At 34.4% G+C, this 24,574-nt stretch overlaps 1 protein-coding gene across 1 annotated transcript in view; it reads left to right on the top strand.

Moving 5' to 3' along the window:
* LOC111057644 (spectrin alpha chain, non-erythrocytic 1-like) overlaps positions 1-23,554 on the top strand; it is a 404,931-nt gene extending 381,377 nt beyond the window's left edge. The window contains 14 exon segments of the mRNA XM_039433618.1: positions 619-787; positions 3,815-4,660; positions 5,653-5,775; positions 6,314-6,384; positions 7,688-7,810; positions 8,570-8,646; positions 10,332-10,556; positions 13,077-13,215; positions 16,577-16,715; positions 17,518-17,761; positions 19,134-19,262; positions 21,356-21,472; positions 22,061-22,095; positions 23,241-23,554. Coding sequence (XP_039289552.1) covers positions 619-787; positions 3,815-4,660; positions 5,653-5,775; positions 6,314-6,384; positions 7,688-7,810; positions 8,570-8,646; positions 10,332-10,556; positions 13,077-13,215; positions 16,577-16,715; positions 17,518-17,761; positions 19,134-19,262; positions 21,356-21,472; positions 22,061-22,095; positions 23,241-23,504 — 2,701 coding nt within the window. The 3' untranslated portion in view covers positions 23,505-23,554.
* Positions 23,555-24,574: the final 1,020 nt, after the last annotated feature.

Here is a 24,574-nt window from a genome sequence, read left to right as displayed (position 1 = left end):
AACTTTTCTTTTGAAATTGAAAAATCGCGTATACTGTATGCACACTTTGCAACTGCCTGTTTGAAAATAGTCTGCTACCAAACTACGTTCTTCAGACTATTTTAAGGAAAATATTGGTATCAAAAAAGTAACATTTTATTAGAAATTGTAGTTGAACCAACTGCTGGAGTATTATTACTGTATAATAATAATTGATATCGGGGAACCGAGCTTTGCTCTGGAGTACAAAAGCATTAACAAATTATTAAGAAAGAAGAAATACATATAAATATACAACCATAAAAACAGAAATTACTCGTTTAATAGTATAGGATTTCAAATATCCAATGAAAGCTATATAAATATAACTAAGGACTTCGTTAATGCAAGTATTGACCGAAGAACTAAGTTGCAGAAGGAAATTTGAAGAATGAAACTGTCTAAAAATTGTGTTCAGACCGGGAATCGAACCCAGAAGTCCTTAGATCTAGAGTGTTTTTTAGTCTTCCTTGGACTAAAATGAGAGAAGAAGAAGAAGATTCTTTTCCTCATTCTTCTCCTCAAAGTCAATGCATCATTCTTTTAATATAATGTTAATTATTCTGTCGCTCAATCTAATTGTGATAATGGTTGATTCAGCTTCCTGAGCGGCCTGAGCGGCAGCGAGGGTCGAGTGGCATCGTGCCTGGAGAGTGGTCGCGCACTGGTGGCAGAGGGCAACCCGGACTCGCAACGCATCCAGGCCAAGCTCGACGAAACGCAGCAGCTCTGGGACGACCTCAAGGAGTTGGCGCATGCCAGGCAGGAGGTAACAACCCAAAACTCCACTTAGTTCCTTCACTTCCCTAATTTTTATTTTAATTTATCGTCAGACAATACCGAACAATGATAGTGAAATATTCTACATTTGTCATTTCGATCATTTCTTGTTATTTTGTATTCTCCCACATTATTGTAATTGAGTTGGAAATTGGTTTAACCGTTGGAAATCAAATTAAAAAATGAATAAATAGAATTCAGCAGTAAGTCTTCCATTTCACCCTAGGCCAGCCAGTAACGTAACGTTTCATCGGACATGTTCGACTGATAAACGACCATTTTTCTGTAACAGCTGACCTACACAAGAGCACACAAATGCACACATGTGTCTGAAGTGACTGCCAGTTTATCGACTACAGTCGTATCTTACACTTGAAACTCTACGTTAGTGGCCAGGGTTAATGAAGTTGAATACCATTCACATTATGTTTATTGAATAAAAGCTAGCAATTGCTACAGTAACTATATAAACCAGGTTATATAGCGAAGTTACTGTAGCAATTGCTAGTTCTTGGTGATTTCCAAGCTAATGCTAGAATTCGATTCAGCTATATCATCTTATTTCTATGGCTAGAACCAATGACAAGTTGTTAGTCACTAGATTCTAGTTTTCATTCAATCTACCCATAGAATCACACCAGATTCTATATTCACATCATGATATGATAACTAAAATATATAAACAAACATATAAATGATGCAAATTGTTATTTTAATTAGTGATAGTAGTTTAAACTACATTTTGATTTTGACTGTAGTGTAAATTTGAGTAGGTACAGTTTTGGGCAGAAGCCTGTTGTGCCTCCTCATATAACTGTAAAAATAATTGTTCATGACGGAATGAATAAATAAATAAATACTAGCCCTATTAGACCGAATAATGAAACCTTGTTTGCTGGAAAGCAAACTGAGCCCAGCAGTGCGAAAAAGCTTAACATCAATTTATTTTTATTTATTCATTCCATATTGTACAGTTGAAACTTTTGAAATGGTACAACAGGCTTATGTGACAAAACTGTTCCCTTTTCTATTTATACAACATGACAAATCTATGTTATGTACCATGTGTCACATTTTCAAAGAGTTGCAATAAATTAAGAATCAAAATTGATTTTGAATTATATTGTGAGATTGACGTTAAAATGTCGGCTTTCCTGATAAGTTATAAAAGATGCTTCACTTACATCCAACATTTTGAAGTAGATCTCACTAAAGCAGCTTTTCTTTTAGAAAACATGCTAGTTTGGAATTCTAATATATATACATTGATTATAGATTACTGAATGAAGAGTTTCGCAACAGAATCAATCATAACGATTGAGTATTTCAGAAAATAAATTTCACAGGAAAATCAACCATCTAGACACCCATCTGGTACCTGTATTGAGCAAATGGATGTAACAAAAGTTGGAAGTAAAAAATATAGGAATTTAATTTGTTGATTTCCTATGTTGAAATTCATTAAATGAAACTAGATGAATGATGAAATAATTTCAATGTTGGAATGACAAAATTGAACTCTGGATAAATATTGAAATAAACTGTTACAAGTGATGAACAAACTATGCCGGTTGAAAACATCACAGGTGGCAATCATATGATTCGCCACAAAAATAAACTGTTTCTACTTCCGTCTTCTCCTCCTTCTTCTTTTTCTTCTGCTTCTAGTTCTTTTTTTCCTTCTATTCTTATCTTCTCTCTTTTTTTCTACTCTCTTTCTTTTTCTTGTGCCTCTCTTCCTGTCTTCTCTCATTTTAGTCCTTTACTGAATCCTTCTCCTTAAAGTCAATGAAACATACTTATCTAATTTCACGTTTCTGTCTTTGATTGATTCAGCTTCCTAAGTGGCCTGAGCGGCAGCGAAGGTCGGGTGGCGTCGTGCCTGGAGAGTGGTCGCGCACTGGTGGCAGAGGGCAACCCGGACTCGCAACGCATCCAGGCCAAGCTCGACGAAACGCAGCAGCTCTGGGACGACCTTAAGGAGTTGGCGCATGCCAGGCAGGAGGTAACAACCCGAAACAATGCTCAATACTGTCCTAATTAAATTCATTACATAACACATTAATCAACTTATTACTTTCATTAGTTAAGAAACAACCAAGCGAGGTTTCGTCAAAAAATTATACTTATTCTCGAAAACTGATAATCAAGTTTCGATCACGGATAGTTCCGCTAAGTGATCTTAAACTAAGTGATTAAATTCGAGATCTGAATACACATTTTTCTTCCGATTTTCATTTTTTTACTAGCACAATTCCAAGATATGAGACAGTTTTGAATAATGTGTCAATATTATTGTTTATTTTGTTTTTTTAACATCTTGTTTGATTTGATTGTAAATAAATAATCACTTGAGGTTCCAATAGAGTTATTAGAACCGTATTAGGAACAATGCATTGCTTGGGTCAGTATTAGCTGAGATATAAACAGAGGCAACTATGAACTTGTAGATAAAATTGTTCTTATTCATTAAATTTAAAATTTGAATCACACTTCTTAAGGTGCGTACAGATTTACGCGCCGCGAACATGAGCAATTCACTTTTAATCAGCTGATGCCAAGCTTTTTATATCTGTATCTTTCCGTTTCTGTAAAAATACAGATATAGTCAGCTGATTAAAAGTGAATTGCTCATGTTCGCGGCGCGTATATCTGTACGCACCTTTATGAATTCTTGATTTTATTGTGATTCATTTATTGTCGTTGATATTCAATTTAAAAGTTGATAAACACTGACTGTATTGAATCGTCAAGACAAGAGTTCTTTTTTTAAATCATATAAAATGTATTTTCTTTCTAGAAAATAAAAATACAGAGTGATAAATGACTATTGAACCTGAAACAACTGTCGACATTACCAGTCAAACATTTGACGTTACCAGTCAAACCTTACTTGGAGTGTCAGTAAAAAAAAGTTATAATATTACATCTAATTGAAAATTATGTAGATTGTGAATGAATTTTGTACCTCCAATATTTTTTACATTATTCTCAAACAACATTTGACGTTTCCTAGGCTCTGACCGGTGCCAAACAAGTGCACGTATTCGACCGCACCGCCGACGAAACAATCAGCTGGATCCAGGAGAAAGACGCGACCATCTGCGCGGAGGGCTACGGTCAAGACCTGGAGACCATTCAGGCGTTGGTCAGGAAGCACCAGGGCTTCGAGACCGACCTGGCCGCCGTCAAGGAACAGGTGGAGTCGGTAGTCGAGGAAGCGGGGAGGTTGGCAGGACTGTTCCCCGATGCGCGGGAACACATCGAGGTCAAACACGAGGAGTGTCTCGACGCTTGGAGTCAGCTTCTCGAAAAATCGGAGCAAAGAAAGGATAAGCTGAAACAAGCGGAACAGTTGCAGACTTATTTCGACCAGTACCGGGATTTGATGGCTTGGGTAAACGAGATGATCGCGAAGGTTACCGCGCCGGAACTAGCCCACGACGTACCGGGTGCCGAGATGCTTCTCTCCCGCCACACCGAACACCGCGCGGAGATTAACAGTCGCGCAGACGCGTTTACCGCGTTCTACAAGACTGGCAACACCTTAATCTCTCAAGGTCACTTCCTAGCCAACGAGATCCAAGAGAAAATAGCCGTCCTAGAACAACGAGAACAACTCCTCAACGACACCTGGCAGATTCGTAAAACGATCTACGAACAAAACCTGGATACCCAGCTGTTTAAACGGGAGGCGGATATGTTGGAGCAGTGGATACAGTCTAGGGAGCCCATGCTACATGATGGGAAGCTGGGTGACTCGATACCACAAGTCGAGGATCTCATCAGGAAGCATGAGGACTTCGAGAAGACCATTCAGGCTCAAGAGGAGAAGTTCTCGGCGTTGAGAAGGATTACTCTTGTGAGTATTATTCATTCATACATTTCATACAATTAACTTTTACATTTTGTCGATTATTTGTGACATTTCACACAATATCATATCAGTTCGACCGGAAGAGAACAACAGGCTTTGCCCAAAACTGTTATTCTCTTGAGTATCTCTTAATTATACACCACTATCTTGACTTTCTGCATGTATTATGAGTGAAATGAGAATGATTTTCAATTCATTAATGGTACAAATAATCGTCGTTGATTTTGAAGATGTTCCAATATTGCAATTCAATGTTTCAATTATTGAAAGAATAAGACGTTGATGTTGTCAATACCACTATATAGTGAGAAATTCCACATTTCATACCATACAATCAAATTATTATTGTTTCAATTATTGTTCCAAAGGTTTATCTGTATATTAAATTCTATTACTCATATTTTCTACAACCATAATCCTTGTTGACCTGTGATTTTGTCCGACAGGCACAAGTCAGATTACATGTTCATATAAATATTATTAATAGGACTTAAGATTATGCTGTTAATTCTATTGCATATGATTCCATTAGAACTAGAGTAAAAATGATCGAGATTGGTGTTTTTAATGTGTATTAATGTATCTGTTCTTTCCTTTTTCATGTAGACCTAGCTTTATTTGTTTCATTAATAACAATTTATAAAATGTATAACTTGAAAACCTTTCCTTTGCAAATCATATGCAATAGAAAAAGAGTAAAAATATCAAGAAATACAGCTAGAGAATTGATGTTTTTAATGTATATGCTCTTTCCTTTTACATGTAGGCCTAGCTTTATTTGTTTTATCAATAACAATTTATAAAATGTATAACTTGGAAATCGTCAATTTTATCTTTGATAAAACATATTGATTTTCATTAGACACTTTCAACTCGCGTAGAATGTTGCCTGCATAATATACAAATTTCACAATACTGATCTCTATTTGAATATCATTATTTATATGTCAATTGATTGTTTCTTTAATAAATTTCAGTTGGAACAAGCATTCCAAGCACAGCAGCAAGCGGAAATGGCCGCTCGACAAGCAGAGAAAGAGAGAGTCGAGAGAGAAAGAATCGAAGCCAGGAAACGAAGAGAAGTGCAACGAATCACTGATGTAAGAATCTTTCATTTTTCCCGCTACATGTCCAAATTACATTTTTGTGCTACTCTATGTCAAATAAATTACATCTATTGCCAAATTACTTTTTTGCAATTTTCTATTACAAATAAATTACATCCTTGTGCAACTCCTCTCCTTTAGAGGTGTTTATGTAGATCTCTAGTTACACTGTAACATAACTGTTTTATTTTCTAAGTTACATAATAAGAGTTTTGTCAATTAAAGGTGATGGTTTATTGATCCATTCCGAGCTGCGATGTATTAACACACTTTTTCCTATGTATTTCACACGACATGCAGTCAAATATTTGAGTAAATAATCAAAATCTTTTACTCACTGTCTGTAGAACTTTCGATTGTCTCGCGATCATTTCCAACAGTCAATTTTTATCCATTCATTAATTTAATAAACTGGTTCAATTGATAAACTTCACAATATTATCAAGTATTGCGCATGTCTGTTGAAATAAGGCACCTTTACTTTTAAAACTTCTGATTGGTTCTGTATTTATGTATTTCATTTTTTTAATAGGAGAGGCGCAAAGAAGGTAGACCATCCAGAGGAGATGAGGTCAATGGAACTGTTGTTGAAGCAAATAATAGGTAAGACATTTTTCTTGTTTATTTGGCTTATTTCAATTGCACAATCACTTCCAGCAGGACGGAATAATTTGGATTCCTATTTCCCAAACTCGCATGTTTGCATATATCACTTGGAATGTTTTCTTTACATTCAAATTCAATTCTACTCATTTCTTACAGAATGTATACTGTATTTTCCTCTTATCTGAATATTTCCAGCTGTAGAATATAACTATTCTTCTTTCATCTGAAAATTTAACCAATTTATTCTTCTTTTATCTGAAAATTCAACTTCCAGACTTATGAATCCACTTTCAGATCAGAAGAAAACTACTTGAAGCATGACTTTCTTACTAAATCTTATCAATCTTCAATCCGCATTCATAATTAATTGATAGAGAGAGGCTGCATGGAAACAGAATTCTTTAAATGAATATCTTACTTTTAATATTTTTCCTCTGCTGCTTCAATAATCAAAACCAATTGCTCTTGACAATCTTTTTAAAAGATAATCTTGTCTAGGAAAAGAACATTCCATATTTCGACAACATTCTTTCTCCTTTTATTGTATTAAAAAGATATTTTATTGTATTATAAACATTTATTTTTATAACCTAGCTATCAATTCTTTGATAATGACTTATTGTTTATTGATTTTGCTTTGAATTACTTGCTTATCCATTATTTTTCGCATGAACATACTGAGTGAAATGTTCAGATTTAACTTTATTTGAAAACTGCATGACAATTCTATTGATTCTCGCTTATCAACATCTCCTTAATTTAAATAATTTTTTCAATCTAATAAATTTGTATAGCATGATTCTCTGACCTTGGCATAATTTGAAGAAAAAACAGGTAATGTTTTACTTTGACCTGATCTCTGCCAAGTTCTTTTGTTGTCAAAAATGAAGCTCATAACTTGTGAATATGCTTTCAATCAATCTTTTGAATTTATTCTTGTAAATTTCTTATGATACCGCATGATGCTGATTCATTGCTTGCAAACATCAATCATTAATATTGATGCAATCAATCTCTCAATTCATTTTGTAATAATGATTCAAAGAGGCCAATGAATACTAAAATTTTGTAAATATATAAACTAAATCTTAGGCCCAGTTGCACAAAATCTGGATAGATTTTAACCGTGATTAATTCCATGATTGATTTGGCGTGTTTGAAAAGACAGCTTCTCTGATTGGTTCTAGTGGAATTAATCACGGTTAAAATTTAACTGGATTTTGTACAACCGGCACTTAGAGTTTATTCTGTTAATTATTTGTTACGATATTGCATGATGATGATGTATTGCATGTTAAAGCATGATGGATGATGAACAGTTAATGCCTGTGGTTGAAGTGAATGAGTTGACCCCTCCGCCAACTCCTGACTATGCTTTGAGTCGTTCAAGGTCTGATGTTGTTGATTTCAGAAGTCCTTACAGGTAAACGATTCATTATTCACCAACATTTCTTTTTATAGTATGTCTGAATATTTCGTATGTAAATATTTTAAAAAAAGTACAACATACTCTTTATCTATAAATAAATTGTAAATTGAAAAGTTTTGTTGTACCTAAAACTATTAATAAAATAGTTTTTTCAATTGTCTTACTCATCGACGATATTAGATAGGGTATTATGATCAAATGTTAATGAAAAACCTTGCCGCATTATATTTTTATGGTCTGAGTCAGACCATAATATATGTTACTGCAAAATTAACGAAGAAATGGGAAGTATACTGTAATAAAATTCAGTTGATAATAGTTTGATAAAAAATAAATTTACTAGACAAGATTACTAACTTCTTATCAAAAATTTCTCTCTTTGATTCTTATATTGAGGTTAAAATGTATTAGTCGTTATTTCTTCGATTGTTTCAATTTTCAAATTGATGTTTTAAGAGTATTATGTCTCTTACATTCAACTCTTGTTCCAACTGCAGAATACACTAAATCGACGGGAATCAAGATATGTAGTACTTGGTACACGATAGCTGTGTAAGTTATTTATACTTTGAAATCTACCACTTACTAAATGAACGAGATTGTAATATTGTGTATCACATGCATAGTGAAATATTCGGGAATAATTCTTAGTAATGTTACAAATTGGTTATTGTATCCCAGCTTAGAATAATTTTTATTCCATTTTTGTGAACCAAAATCATGGCGAATAACTTGAATTAAATCGATTTACAGGCTTGAACCACCAGATTCCCCTGCTCTACAAAAGTCAAGCAGTATTTCATCTTTGTTTGGAGATCGTCTCAGAAAGGGTAAGTTCAATAGTCTATTTATATCGAAGTGGCAAAGAATGAATACATTTTAAAACGTTATTGTAATTCAAATGCTAAGACTTTACCAACCAATTTCAACTTCAGAATGTTCTTGAAATTCGTGGAAAAATTTAATTTGAATACAGTGGAATGATTGGAGCTTCATTCAACAACAGCGTTAGAGGGTAAACAGTGTGAATTTATAATTTTTATTCATGTTGTTTTTGTGCTGAGTGAATACTTCAAACACCCATTTATTAATAATTTAATTACTGGTTACGACCCTCTTGGATGACTTAATGTAAATTTTCTAGGATTATGTTGTTGGATTATTAGGATTATGTGCCTGTTGGTCCTTCCCCAACCATTTCAATGATTTGTGTTTTGTAATCATTGAATAAATAAATACATCATGATTATTCTATTTGATTCATTCTATAACCAACTTATATTCTATACTGTTATAGCTTATTTGACTTCAATCGATTTTAAAGTATCTCTATTCCCTGTTTGAAAAACATATTCCAGACCACTTCCTGGCTCTATTCTTACAACTACTAAATAAAGTCAATACTTCAATGAGATTGAATTGTAGCATTTTTCATCCTCATCTATACATTTTAGATTGTAGCTTATATTTTATATTTCTTCTTCATCTGTATATTATAGCCGGGCTGTAAAAAATCCTGTAAAATTAGAATCATGATTCAATGCCACGAGAACCAATCAGAGAAGCTTTTTGAATATAACAAGTATATATTGCTTGTGCCTGGATGATTATGGATAGTCCGTTGGCGATATATAATAATAGTATCGAATGACCTAATTAAGCGTTGGTGAATAAATGAGATGATCAAAGACTTATATTCAAAGACCTTATATATTCAAAGACTTCTTTGAATATAAGGCTCCTCTGATTGGTTCTCGTAGCATTTAATCACTGTTAAAATTAAACATGTTTTGTACGATCGAGCCTTAAGCGGGCCATTCACTATCCGATATGTTGTCTAACTTGAGGTCCATCAATTCGATGTCCGAACGTAAATGGGGTTGTTGTGGGCGGGGCAAATGCGGTCGGAAGTCTGATGAACTGTTCAACTGATTTGTCCGACCTCGCAAGGTCAGTCGCCTAGTCAGGTTTGATTTGGAACATGAGTAGGGATGTCCAACTAATCAGTCAGGCTTGAGTGTAATGTATGCAACGTTAGTAGACAGTCTACTAACTTTGTAATGTATGTATGATGTATGTATATGTTTACCTGATGACTTTGTCAATAACATGTATTTGTTCAGAGCAATAAAAACATTTTTAATTTGAGTGGTGAAAGATCCAAAGTGGCGGCCCAACGTAGTTGGACCAAATTGTCGGATAGTGATTAGCTCTAGTCTTACAATTACCATCATCTTATCATGTAATAAGTTGTATGGGTAGATAGAATTGGCTGGCCCACTCTAGTCTTACAATTACCATAATCTTATCATGTAATAAGTTGTATGGGTAGATAGAATTGGCTAACTCGGAATTCGACTGCCATATGAATCAAAACTGCTCTGATCATATGTTATTGATTCATATGGTGAGTCAGCTAATTCCGGGTTAGCCAATTCTATCAACCCAGTTATTGTATACTCTTGTAATTGATTCTTGTTTAGAAGACGTTTATAATACTGCTCTCCTTGTTCAGGTGATATCAAACGCGCTGAAAGCATGAAGGCCGACCTGAAGAAACCGCGACGAACGCCGAGCTTCACGACTCGCCGACGAACGCAGAGCTTCCGCAAACTGCAGAAACTGGAGCAGTTGGACCATCTGCCTCCTGTCGAGATCCAGGGCATGCTAGATCGCAAACATGAGCTGCAGAGTGGGGGCAAGAAGGCACCTGTCAGGTCGTGGAAAACACTCTACACAGGTTAGCTATTTATTTTATTCATCTGGTTATAGGATTCATCAATCATGACAATAATTGGGAGAGAAACAGAAGGCCTAATCAGAAACTGTCCCTCTCCTTACTAGAATAAAATTGGAAGACACTACACAGGTTGGTTATTCATTTTATGATGATGATGATCATCATCATCATTCATTCATTCATTTATTCGTGGATACAATTACAAATCATAAAAATATGATTAGGAAGGAACAACAGGCTTGGCCCAAAACTATTCCATTCCCAAATTTTGATAATTAATAGCATGTCCAAAAAATAGGTTATGTTTCTACTGTAAAACGTTCAAGTTCAATTTTCATCCAAAAATATGTAAGCTGAAAATTTTGAATTTGGAAAAATTAAAACACCAAACTAATTTTAAATATAACACTCAATTATCACTTCATATTGAATTAATCAAGTTATTTTATAAAATTTTGAACCAAAAAATACACACAACTTATCTCACCAAGCACAGCTGTTTTTAGCTGTGATGATCATCATCATCATCATCTTACGTTCATGGATTAGGCTATTGCCTGTTCCGACTTGCAAATAGCTTACAGTTATTTGAGTTCAAGTAAGTTTCATTACATTTTATTTATGTTGTTTTATTTATACGATTCATCAATCATGAGAATAATTGGGAGAGAAACAACAGGCTCAATCAGAAACTATTCTTCACCTGAAAATAATAAAACTGATTTATGTATTCTTTATTGTTGAGGATGATACCCACTTGAGCTCTAGGTTTGTGCGTGGGTAATGAGATGGATGATGATGAGAGATGAGTGGAACTACAGCCTTATACTATACTATTGCTACATTTATATTTTATAACGAAGTTATCTTACACTCAACCCTCATATTCGTATATGGATCAGATCGATGGCTATGGTGTGTGTAGACTGTAGAGCAATAGCATAGCCACCTCTAATACAAGGCCGCGGCCTACGATATTGCAACGTCGCAGTGTAGGCCTACAATCTAATACATGATTGGTGAAAAAGATTCAAAAAAATACCAGCTGATCTTTTATACCAATCATGTATTAGATTCTAGGCCTACACTGCGACGTTGCAATATCGTAGGCCGCGGCCTTGTATTAGAGGTGGCTATGGCAATAGTCTTGTACTTGAATTAACGGAACTTGCTTATTATAGTTCCTAGCAGCTTGAAGAGGATAAATTTGTGAAAGATAAATCATGAATTTGTGAAGAAATAATTGATTTGAATTTATTTCTCCATCAGATAAAAAGTATTTTAATTGCCGGTACACGATTCTCCATCCTAGAGGTGTTTCAATATTCTCTAACTCTTTTGGGATGGACGAAAATTCAATTCGAAATGAATGTAGATAATATACTGAGCTTGTAAATGAATGTAGATATATTGCGAATTGAAATTAATCTACTTGTAGTGCGTTTGGAAGGAAAATTATTAATGTTTTAAAATGATAGTATTAATGACATAATTCATTCCTCAACCATTTAATTACTAAATAACTTATTTTGTGCTCACATTCTCTGTGATTGCTGATAATATTTATCTGAATTCATTGTTTGTGCTATTCTATCTCCAGAGGAAATGGGAAGGTGATGATCATTCATTGATAAATAAGCATGCGCCAATTTTATTGACATTTACTTTTTCAATTAATCTCTTAATATTGCATGCTTAGAAAAACTTTCTATATTTTTCAATCATCACCACTTTGTGTTGAAACATTCATTTTATATGTTCAATTATGCTCATATTGCATTCATGTATGCAATTATGCTCAAAGTTTGATTCGTAAATTATCTTGAATCCAACAATTATTTATCTTTCATGTTTTTTTAAATTGACTTTTTCTAATATTCATTCCCGCTACTATGATGTCTTAGGTTGGGCTTACACCGGTTAGTCAAGTCAAGACTAGTCACGGTTAGTCACAATACTTCACATAGTTGCTTATGAAGACATGTCTAATTGCAATGACTTATCAGTGTGAGTTGTGTCACAAGCAGCTATGTGAAGTATTGTGACTAAACGTGTGCGCCTTAATTGATGTTGTATTATAGTCAAATCTTAGTGGATACATTGATTGTTATAAATTAATTTGATATTTTTTTCTGCTGAGGGTGATGCCCACATGAGCTCTTGGCTTGTGCGTGGGTGAAGAGGCAGAAGATAATGAGAGATGAGTGGACCTACAGTTTTTAGGTGGGTTCTGAACCACCGGGGAACGATTTTTCAACTCATGAATCATATTCAGAGAAGTTGGCTCAAAGTGGTCACCCCTCCAACGGGAGTAGGAATATATCTTCCTTGAATAGGCACTTTTATGTAAATACATCTTAACTGCATGACATTTATCGATTGCACAAGTATTCATTCTATTCTCCAATTACCGAACAGATTCGAATGAAATTACAAAGATATTATTTTTGTTCTAAAACGAAGTATTGTCTATGGATTTAATTTTTTACCTTAATTCTCAATTATATTTTTCATTTGCAGTACTTTGTGGACAGTTGCTGTGCTTCTTCAAGGATCAGGATGACTTTGCCGCCAGCCGAGCTGCCACTTCACCAATCATCATATTCAAAGCAAAGTGCGAGAAAGCTGCTGACTACACCAAGAGAAAATACGTTTTCAGGTAAAATTTCCATTCATACCAGATCACTTACAATTAATTAATTGGATTTGGAACTCCGTTTAATAATCTTTTCCTACAGATACCTTGAAAAGTGGCCATTCCTGCACTGATTACAGAACGCAAAGAATCACTTTTCCGCTCTAGTGTGGGAATAGTTATTTGTGCAACTAGTGCGCAAAGTGACAGTTTGCTGCATCGAAAGAAACGTTTACGCCCGAGCCGTAGGCGAGGGCGGAATGGTTTCTTGAGTGCAGCAAACGAACTTTGCGCACGTATTTCACATTAAATTTTTCCTACAGTTACCATTGAATATGAAAAGTGGGTAATTATGGGTAAAATTGCCTGAATAATGTAGTAGTGTTTGAATGGCGGGGGGCAGCTGTGTGGTGTGTGCTGTGGTGGCACTGTGCTGTCGTTGTCCTTGGTTATAATATCTACTTAATAATTAGCGCGTTGTGCTTCGTTGCACCTCTGCTCACTATAGCAGCCACAGCAGTCACTGTTACCAACTTAATTTCGATTTTGCTGCACTGGTGCTCCATATAACCTACTAACTATTTTGCGTTGTCATGCTGCAAATCTGGAGTACGCAAAGTACTCACTTTGCGCACTAGTGCGGAAAAGTGATTCTTTGCAGCCTGCAATCAGTGCACAAATGGCCACTTTTCAGGGTATCTGTAGGAAAAAAATTTTTCTGCACTCCAGATTTGCAACATGGCAACACAAAATAGTTGGTGGGTTATATGGAGGATTAGTGCATGAAAACAAAAATTAAGCTGGTAACAATGACTGTGGTTAGATTTAGATGAGAATCATTTCAATGGCTACCCTACATTTATGATAAAATCCCAATCTAGAAATCCAAAACAAGAATAATGTTTATCTAAATCATAATTAAATAATAACTTCTCATCATTTAATAATAAATAATGTTTATTTTCTATTGACAGTAATAATTATTTCAACTCCAAGCAATGAGAAATGTAGCAAACACACATTTTGAAATTCGTTTTTTCAGGTTAAATAATTACCGTTCGAAATCCATGTCGATAAAATCAATAAAATAACATTAGAATATACTACAATAAAATATTTTCTGTTGTCTATGTTATTTTATAAATATTTTTTAGTTTACTTATAGTATTTTTCGGTAATTCTAGTTGGTCATAATTATTCTGAATATCTGAATACTGTTTTTAGCTGGATGGAAGAACGGAGTTAGTTACGATTCTTCCCGCTAGGTCGCGCGCTTGTCGGTTCAGCCATTTTGCAGTCATTCAAACCAGCTTTTGTGTGAAACCAGCGTGAATTTTGAATGCGAATTTTTTGTTTTATCTGTATTTTCTCTGATTCTTGAATGAATAAAAATGAGAACTTTGGCTGAAAATTTTCAACTTCAATTGGATTATTAATTTTTAAATGAATTATGATTGTTATTAATTACAGCACAAACATTTGATGGATTTCAGCCATCATTTCATCCATAATTACTCACTTTTCATATTCAATGGTAACTGTAGGAAAAACTTAATGTGAAATACGTGCACAAAGTTCCTCTGCTGTACTCAAGAAGCCATTCCGCCCTCGCCTACGGCTCGGGCGTAAACGTTTCTTTCGGTGCAGCAAACTATCACTTTGCGCACTAGTTGCACAAATAACTATTTTCATAATTAATAAAAGTTGCAGACATGAGTGTTCCAGAAAACTTGACTTTTATACAACCGGAAAGTCATCAATAGCATCCACCTTTAATTATTATTTGGCAGTTACGATACAACAGGCATCATTACCCAAGTCTCAAATTTATCTGAATAGTCAAGAGAGTTACTTGTTGATAGTGGGGTTTCCTAATTAGGATTAAAATTATTTACAGCAATATCTTGAATTTGATATCTATATTATAAGTATCTTTATTTGTAAATAAATCTCCCTGGATGCATATCATCGGCATTCAGAATAGTTATTTGTGCAACTAGTGCGCAAAGTGACAGTTTGCTGCACCGAAAGAAACGTTTACGCCCGAGCCGTAGGCCGTATGGCTTCTTGAGTGCAGCAGAGGAACTTTGCTCACGTATTTCACATTAAACTTTTCCTACAGTTACCATTGAATATGAGAAGTGGTTGATTAAATGATTATGGGTAAAATGATGGCTGAAATCCATCAAATGTTTGTGTGTGTGATGATGTTATTAATAACAACCTTAATTCATTTAAAAATTAATAATCCAATTAAAGTTGAAAATTCTCAGCCAAAGTTCTCATTTTTATCTATTCAAGAATCAGAAAAAATACAGATAGAACAAAAAATTCGCATTCAAAATACACACCAACAAGATGGCTGAACCGACAAGCAACTGAAAAAGGATTCAGAAATTTAGACTTTTGCTCAAATTACCGAGAAAAATGCTCAAAGTAAACTGAAAAATATTTATAAGAATAACATAGACAACAGAGAATATTATTGTAGTAGCCTATTGTTATTTTTTATTAGGAATATCGAACGGTAATCATTTAACCTCAAAATTCGAATTTTATAATGTATATTTGCTACTTTTCTCATTTCTTGCAGTTGAAATAATAATTATCAATAGAAAATAACTATTATTTATTATTAAATGATGATTATTTAATTATGATTTAGATGAAGCCAATGTAGGGTAGCCATTGAAATGATTCTTATCTAAATCTAACCACAGTCATTGTTACCAACTTAATTTTATTTTCGTGCACTAATCCTCCATATAACCCACCAACTGTTTTGCGTTGCCATGTTGCAAATCTGGAGTGCAGAAAAAAATTTTCCCGCACTAGAGCGGAAAAGTGATTCTTTGCGTTCTGTAATCAGTGCAGGAATGGCCACTTTTCAACGTAACTGTAGGAAAAATTATTTTAGTTGATTCTTTAGTTAATCTGGTGCTCCTGCTATCAATGAGTTTGGAAGCTCTTATTTTGAGTATACTTTACTTACGTATACCTACTTCCAGTACTTTTTGGCTAATCCAGTAGATATTATCATAGCAAAATAATAGCAAGTAGATATCCCATGGTATAGGGCGTTTATGTCGCAACTTGTACTGTTATCCCAAGCCGATTACTGTCGATTATTGTTGATTTTTACTGTTTCGACCGGGTAAGAGTGTATGAACGGCACAATATGAGAGACTACCAGCGTCATAAAGCTTCACGGGAAAGAACTACGTGGGCTATCGGCTTGAGATAACAGTAAAAGTTGCGACATAAATGCCCTATGCCATGGGATATCTACTTATGCTATTGTTTCTCTATGATATTATTACATAACAAGTGCCTGATCAGAATCAATTACTGTACTCTAAACTAATGAATGGCTATTCTTGTTCAGGTTATGTTGCACTGATGGTTCGGAATTCCTTTTCCTCGCCAACAAGGAATCTGAAATGGAGGACTGGATCAACAAGATATCGTTCCACGCCCAGCTTCCTCCCAGCTTACAGTTGCTCAGCTATGATGACAACCATAAGGTATGTGAAAATTGGAAAGATCGCTCATCCATTATTGTGTACTCTGTATCATTTATTCTTCAGGTTTTGATAATTTTAATTTAAATTTTGGACAAGCAATTTACCAGTTGTCGGTGAGAGAGCGAACATTGTTTGTTCAAACATAATAAATTCGACCAAACTGGCTACAACAAGACGTTTGTCAATCGGTTTGCCAAGTGTTGACCTGTTGACCCACCTTGAAGTGAGAATTACCCTGATTTTGTTTTAAAATTAAAAAAGCGGCTTTGACTACACGTCACTTTGATTATGTACTTTCCTTGTCCAACCTACTACACTATAGGTAAGGAAAGTATCGCTTTCCAAAAAAATTAAGTTACACCAATTCCAAGTTTTCTATACATTTCAAGGTCTCCTGGTCATGATTTTTATACTCTTAAATGTCACTTCCCATTACGAATTGCTTGTCAATGATCACTTTCAATACTTTAGTTACGACATATCAGTCATTATTTTTAGTAGTTTTGATCTCTATGTCCTATTGTGTTTCAATATTCCCATCCAGAGCTCAAGCTTCAAGCTGTTCTGGAGGGGCCTGTATCATTATTTATTTATTCATTTATTTATTTATCTCATTCATTGACAATTATAATATATAATATGATTGGGAGAAGACAACAGGCATAGCCCAAAACTGTCTTCTCCAAATTTTTACAAATAAAAGTTTTAAAAAAGAATGAGGTTTGATCATTTTATTCATATATATTTATATTTGATTTCGATTATATTGATTTCTGACTAATTTTCCCGATTATTTTTGCAGAACTCGCCAGGCAACGATCGTTTGCCGCCTTTGAGCGGCGGCGACATCAGCTCGAGTTCAAGTCGCGGCTCGACGCCCGAACTGTCGAGGCGACGCAGCCTGAACACGGGGGGTGGCGGGGGTGCCGCCTACCGGCATGCCCCTACCGACAAGCCCCCTGTGCCCCCGAGGGGCGCGCCGCCCCCTGTCCCTGTCCGGACGCCGTCCAACGAAACCATTCCTGTGCAGATGAGGGCGCGTCAAGGTTTGTAGTCGACAAGATGAACTTTTATTTTCGACTGAGGTTATTCTAGTAAGCTTCAATAGTTTGTAACTTGCATTCTCAAACTGAGTAAGTATTCACATACCTACAGTGATAGTGAACCTGATTAACATGGGTTCGCTATCCTTGACAGACGTTAGACAAAGCAGATAGCTGTATGGCCTCTACCTTTTTCAGTAGCTAGCTTTAATAGCTTGTACCTTTCATTCTCTTAAACTTGGAGCCGTTAAACTTAAACTTAAAGTTAAACTTAGGGCCGTTTGCACAGTCAAAGCTTAAACTGAATTTAATCAGCTGTTGGCTTAAACTCAAAATGTAACAAATTATAACAAACGAGACTTGATACGGATTTAATCCAGTTTAAAATGAAATTTAGTTTAAATTGTCACTGTGCAAACGGTCCTTAGATTCACATACCTTTAGTGAGACTTACGTCCTAAAGTCAGCTCTTGATTGACATGGATTCGCTATCCTTATCAGTCATTAGATAAAGCAGATGGCTGTATCCTTTTCTAGCTCCGCAATGTTGATAAATCGTTTATAGCTATAAAGAAATATTGTAATGAACTGCCAGAATAGTTTATTTTAATTATGAAATTCCATTCTCAAATCATGAAAATATACATTTTTTGTCGAATAAAATATATTTGAGATAGAATTGTTATAATGTTAACAAGAATAAACAATTAATATTATATCAGATATATCTGGATGACTTGAATCACAAATATCTACTAAAGAAGACGGTGACAAAATTGGCAACCATGTAGCCCTATCATTTCCGCTGGCTTAATAACGTGAGTCCCAGTATAAGACCGTTTACATATTATACAAAGAGCAACCGGGTGATAACAAAGTGAGTAAAAATGGAGAAACTCCATAGTTTCAAAGTATTCAGCTATAGTGAGGTCCACGTTATAATGGCAGTGTTTATCTCTGTCATTCAACAAAGCGGATAGCGCTATCTCTTTCTCGCTTTGCTCTGTTGCCAGATCGGCTTTTAACAATGTAGAATTGATAATTAATTAACAAAATATTCCATCTTCATTATGAAATTATTGAAAAATATGATTCCTTGCTTAATAAAATATAATTGATTATTTTAAACGAGAATGAACAATTGATATTACATTAATAAACCTGTATCAGCTACCGTCAAGAAGGCATTGACAAGACAGTGAGGATCTGCAACGTTTTTCTTCTATCTTTCTCCACTGCTGTTATAACTTGGACCTCACTATAGTTGCTATCATCTCACTATGAACAATACTTTGTAGGTTGTAAAAGAGCTACTCCAGTTTCCAGTTATTTTTGTAATTTGTTATTTAGTAATTTGTTTCAATTTATGATGCAGGTGAAGAGATGATGAGGCCTCAGTCCTACCAACCTGGCGCTCGGCCCAACTCCCTGCATCAGAATGGAGACAGTGAATGGAGGCATCCGCCTCAGAGTCAGTCTGCTATGGATTTGGCTTCTCATCATGGTCAGCATTCATTTTATGAATATAATTTTGCATTTTTTCATTGCTGATGATGCCAACATTATATTTTTGCTTGTGCGTGGGTAATGGAAAGTGGTGAACTGATAAGGTCCATTATATAAAATAAAGTTATCATCGTTCAGATTCAGATTATTCTATAATCTCAATCAAATCTATATTATCTTTTCCAATTTTCTCAAAAATTATGCATTGTTGCCATGTTGCATCCATATCAATTTTAAAATCAAATGAGAGATGAAATAGTAGATGTCTAATAGATATATTGAGCGGAAAATGTCGATTTTATGTGGGTTTGTGTAAGATTTAAAATTCCAATGTTTCAATGAACTTAAGCCTATGCCATAGAGAAACAATAGCATAAGTAGATATCTCATGGTATAGGGCGTTTATGTCGCAACTTTTACTTTTATCTCAAGCCTATAGCTCATGTAATTCCTTCCCGTGAAGCTGTGTGACACTGGTAGTCTCTCATATTGTGCCGTTCATACACTCTCACCCTAACTAAACAGTAAAAGTTGCGACATAAACGCCCTATATCATGGGATATCTACTTACGCTATTGTTTCTCTATGCCTATGCTCACACCAGAGAACAAGATTTCACCTTCTGTTAGACCGATGATACCTACCTTCTGTGCCAGTATATATTTCCTACGTGTTTTGTTTCAAATGGTAAGATAGAATGTTGATATAGACCGTGATGTACAATAAATTTCATCCCATTTGATATAATTCATATCCTGCCATACCTTTCTAATCACACTAAACATAACAGAAAATCAAACTATTAGAGATTACATGTGTTTACTGTGAATGAAATTGATCATATCGTTATTGCCCGTTTTTAGGTTATTTCTAGCTACGGGCAAAAACGATATATCATTATATATATGCCGATAATATCATTAGGAACAACAATGATTAGTTCAAAGCTTGGGTTGACTCAAATTCCTTAGCTATCAAGAAAATTTATCATTATATTAACGTTTCAACCGATCAACTTGAAATATTAAGCAATACATTCTAGAAATTTCTGTCTATTGCTTTCTAGTATGGGAGCTATTACTTTGTACAGAATTACTTCTTGCTTGGGATGGGCATGCGCAGCAGAGCAGCCATGTTGCCGTTTTGAAGCGGCCAGTGTTCTCCAACTTCTAGTGACTGTTCATGCTACACATGCAAAGTTTCCTGTCTGAAAGCAGTCAGACGACTGGCAAATTGGCAACTGCGCTTCTACCTATGACTATTAAAAACTGTAATTGGCTGATCTCCCTCCATTTCTTTGCGTCGCATATTCCTCCAAGTTAGAAGTAATTTTGAACGGACTATAATATATTTTATTTTATAAGTATATTTTGATCGCTTTTAACAGTGAAAAATGTTGTAAATTACCTTAGACCAGTTATAGAATAGACACGCTGGGAAGTCTAGCCTCTGAAGCCAACATCTACTGCCAAATCCACCCATCTTGACGTCACAACAGTATGGAAAACTTTCAGATTGTGTCTATTTCAGATTCATGGTGTTTTTAGGTTATTTCTAGCTACGGGCAAAAACGATATCGGTTAAGTTATAATGTGTTATGTGATATCGGCTTCAAAGTTATAATGTGTTTTGAAAATAATAAGGTACGGTAGCCTACAAAACTAATTTATTGTCATGCTGCATAACCAAGGATAATATTACAGTTACAACTTACAATATTTATGTGTATAAATTTCAACTCACACATGAAAAGATATTCCAATTTTTTCCTAAAAAATTCAGTGCAATTATATGCTGCGCAGGAGATTATCATTTTCATAAATAATAATTACATAAATAAATAACAATCTGCTATGGAAAACAAGCTATGTTTAACAAAAATGTAAATTAAACACACTACAAACTCAAAAAAGTTTTCTATAATTTATATACGATGCGTGACATCACTGTTGTGACGTCAAGATGGGTGGATTTGGCAGTAGATGTTGGCTTCATCGACTTTCAGTATGAATATACAATGGGCCGTGTCTATTCTATAACTGGTCTAAGTAAATTACAGAGGATGTAAAAATGTTGTGATTTTTTTCGCAGAAATGCCTCCACCTTTACCAGCGACTGCTCCACCTAACCGACCTATTGTAAATAATAATAACACACCTCAGAGGGATCCCTGGCCTACTGATGCATTGTCTTACCGACATGGAACAGGTAACTGAACCTTCAACTCATTCAATTATTACTAAAAATAATCCCCTACCTACCAAGCAAAGAATACATTCACAAGATATTATTGCCTATTCATGAATCTCCATGTGCGGGTTAAGATATCAAGATGGGTAGTTATTTATCAAGATATATATTCAATTATATTATTTGACATTATAATTTTTTCAAGATTTTTTATTAATCAATAATTGATGATCAAGATTTTTCAAAGCCTTCCCATTTATTAACACATTAATTATTGTGAAAGTAATGAAGATTAAGCATGCTTTGTTTTATTCAAAACTCTCCCCAACTTATTGGATCGAATTATAATCTCGTATGAAAATTGCTTGTATGCGATTGCATTGCTTTGGATGAAATCTAAATCAATATCATTGAATGAAGTAAAAAATTTACTTCTTCTACTGATAGGACTCACTACATTATTGACACTAATTATGAATGAACACTAAAATTATTCCAACGGAATATGGTACCGTATTTTGCAATTTAATTTCATGGTAATATCAATTATGTTTTTCATCTTCCAATGAATGTATTTAACGAGATATGTTCATTTTCTTGTTTCAGTTTATGGAAACATCAATCCACTTCAGCGACAACCGGTAAGTTAGAAAATATTTCCATTAACTTATATTAGAAATTTATCTACTTCCTTCTATATTGCAGTTAATGAATAGGCTTCTGAATGTTCTGATTATAACTTTATTCACATTAAGTATAGAGAAAAAATGTTCAAGGAGAGTAATTTCTCAATCTATTATCAAAAGCGAACTAGCAGTGATTCATTTACCACACGATCTAAAAATCTACCCAAAACAAACATTGCAAATTTGGCAGCTCCCTACCAAACAATGTCAATATCCTGTTTTTAGGAATTTAAATCTTATTCAAAATGTTTTCCTTGGGTGATTGTTTTACTCTGTCATAACAAGACTAACTTATTCAATACAAGTCAAGTCTTACAGGATTTAATCCCAGATTCAAACAAATTAATAAATTCCTCATGAATGAAAATTTTTAGCACCGAAATTCGGGATTGGGACAGTTTTGGGCTTAGCATGTTGTCCTCTAATCATTGTATTGAAAGTATATGCTCCTATTTAAATTGAATAAATGAATCACAGACTAAAATCTAGCACATTCTATTTGATTTTCTTGAGCAGATTTCAGAAACTTTGATAATTCTATAATACCTACTTTGGGAGAGCACCATAAAGAATATACAAATCATTCTTTATTTTGACATATACAATCATTGTATATGAAATTATATATAATTCTATTTTAATTGAACAAATGAATCACAGATTAAAATCTAGCACATTCAAATTGATTTTCTAGAGCAGATCTCAGAAATTTTGATAATTCTATAATACCTACTTTGGGAGAGCAACATAAAGAATATACAAATCATTCATTATTTTGACATATAAAATCAATGTATATGAAAGTATATGCTTCTATTTGAATTGAGCAAATGAATCACAGATTAAAATCTAGCACATTCAAATTGATTTTCTAGAGCAGATCTCAGAAATTTTGATAATTCTATAATACCTACATTGGAAGAGCACGAAGAATCTATAAATTAGTAATTACTGTAGTTGAAAAACTCTTGAATAGTCTATTATTTTATAATATGAAACTATTCATGTTACATGAATCGTGTACATTTTATTGAAATCTTGAAAGGGAGGAGAATACAAACTATACAATACAAATAAAAATCTGTTTTTTTATTTTACAGTCAAACAGCAACTCCCTCTACGGTAGCTCAAACAACAACAGCAACAACAACAACAACTCTCGATCGGCCACTCTTCCGCCGTACGTAGCGCCCCCACCGGCCGGAGGCGGAAATGCCAACAGTGCATTTATTGCCAACGAACAGAGGCGGCCCAGTGAGAGCTCCAGTGAGAGCGAGCAACCCTCCAACAACTCCGCGCGTAAGGACAAACGGTCCAATGTGTTAACAAGTCTATTCCGCAAGAAGAAGGCTACCAATCTTTGAGATTAATTCGTAATGAAAAGTTGAAAATGTTTTCAAAAATTTAAAGATTTTGAAAATTAAAAAAAAATTGAAATTTTCAAAAATTGTCAATTTTTGTGATGAAAAGTTGAACATTTTCAAAAATGTTGAAGATTTTCAAAAATTGTCAATTTTCGTAATGAAAAGTTGAAAATTTTCAAAAATGTTGAAGAATTTTCAAAAATGTTGAAGATTTTCGAAAAATCAAAGATTCAAAAGTTTGATGAAGCACATCGACTAAGAACTCAATAAAAACAGAGACCTTATTAAAAGCTACCAACCTTTGTTATGAATGAGAGAACTTTCAGTAAAAGCTATCAACTTTTGAAAGTCATTTGAAAAGTGATCCGTGTAAAGAGCTACCAAAAAGCTGAGACTTCAGTAAAAGCTATCAACCTTTGTTATGAATGATCAAAGAACTTCCAGTAAAATATATCAACCTTTGAGAAACATTGGAAAAGTGTTCCCTGTGAAGAGCTACCAACCTTTGAAATTAATCCGAGAATAGTACGTACCTAGTGAAGATCTACCAACATTTGAAATTAATCCGAGAATAATACGTACCCAGTGAAGATCTACCAACATTTGAAATCCATTGGAAACGAGTTCCCAGTAAAGATCTACCAACATTTGAAATTCATTGGAAAAGAGTTCCCTGTAAAGAGCTACCAACCTTTGAAATGTACAGGAAAAGCGGTCCCAGTAAGGAGCTTCCAACCTTTGAAATTCATCGGGAAAGCGCTACCTTTAAAGAGTTGAAGTGTCAACTATCAAATGGATAATAGCTCCAATGAAAGAGCTATACAGTGTTTTCGTTGCAGGTTCGCATGTTTAGAGTTCTAGTACGGTAACTAGTAATTACAGGTTCGGAAAATGGTGTAGTCTCTTGCTAGCTTTTAAGTCTTATTTACCTGATTACCTGATCGTTTAATCCACTCCATTATCCTATTCCATCATATGTACAAAATTATCTTGTACTTCACCCATCTGTATAAATAGAAGACATTATTGGAAGTAGATATTTGAAAAATATCAATGTCTAAAAGTATTAT

Source organism: Nilaparvata lugens, chromosome 7 (assembly GCF_014356525.2).
Source record: "Nilaparvata lugens isolate BPH chromosome 7, ASM1435652v1, whole genome shotgun sequence".
Classification (NCBI taxonomy): domain Eukaryota; kingdom Metazoa; phylum Arthropoda; class Insecta; order Hemiptera; family Delphacidae; genus Nilaparvata; species Nilaparvata lugens.
This window is presented reverse-complemented; position numbering and strand designations above follow the sequence as displayed.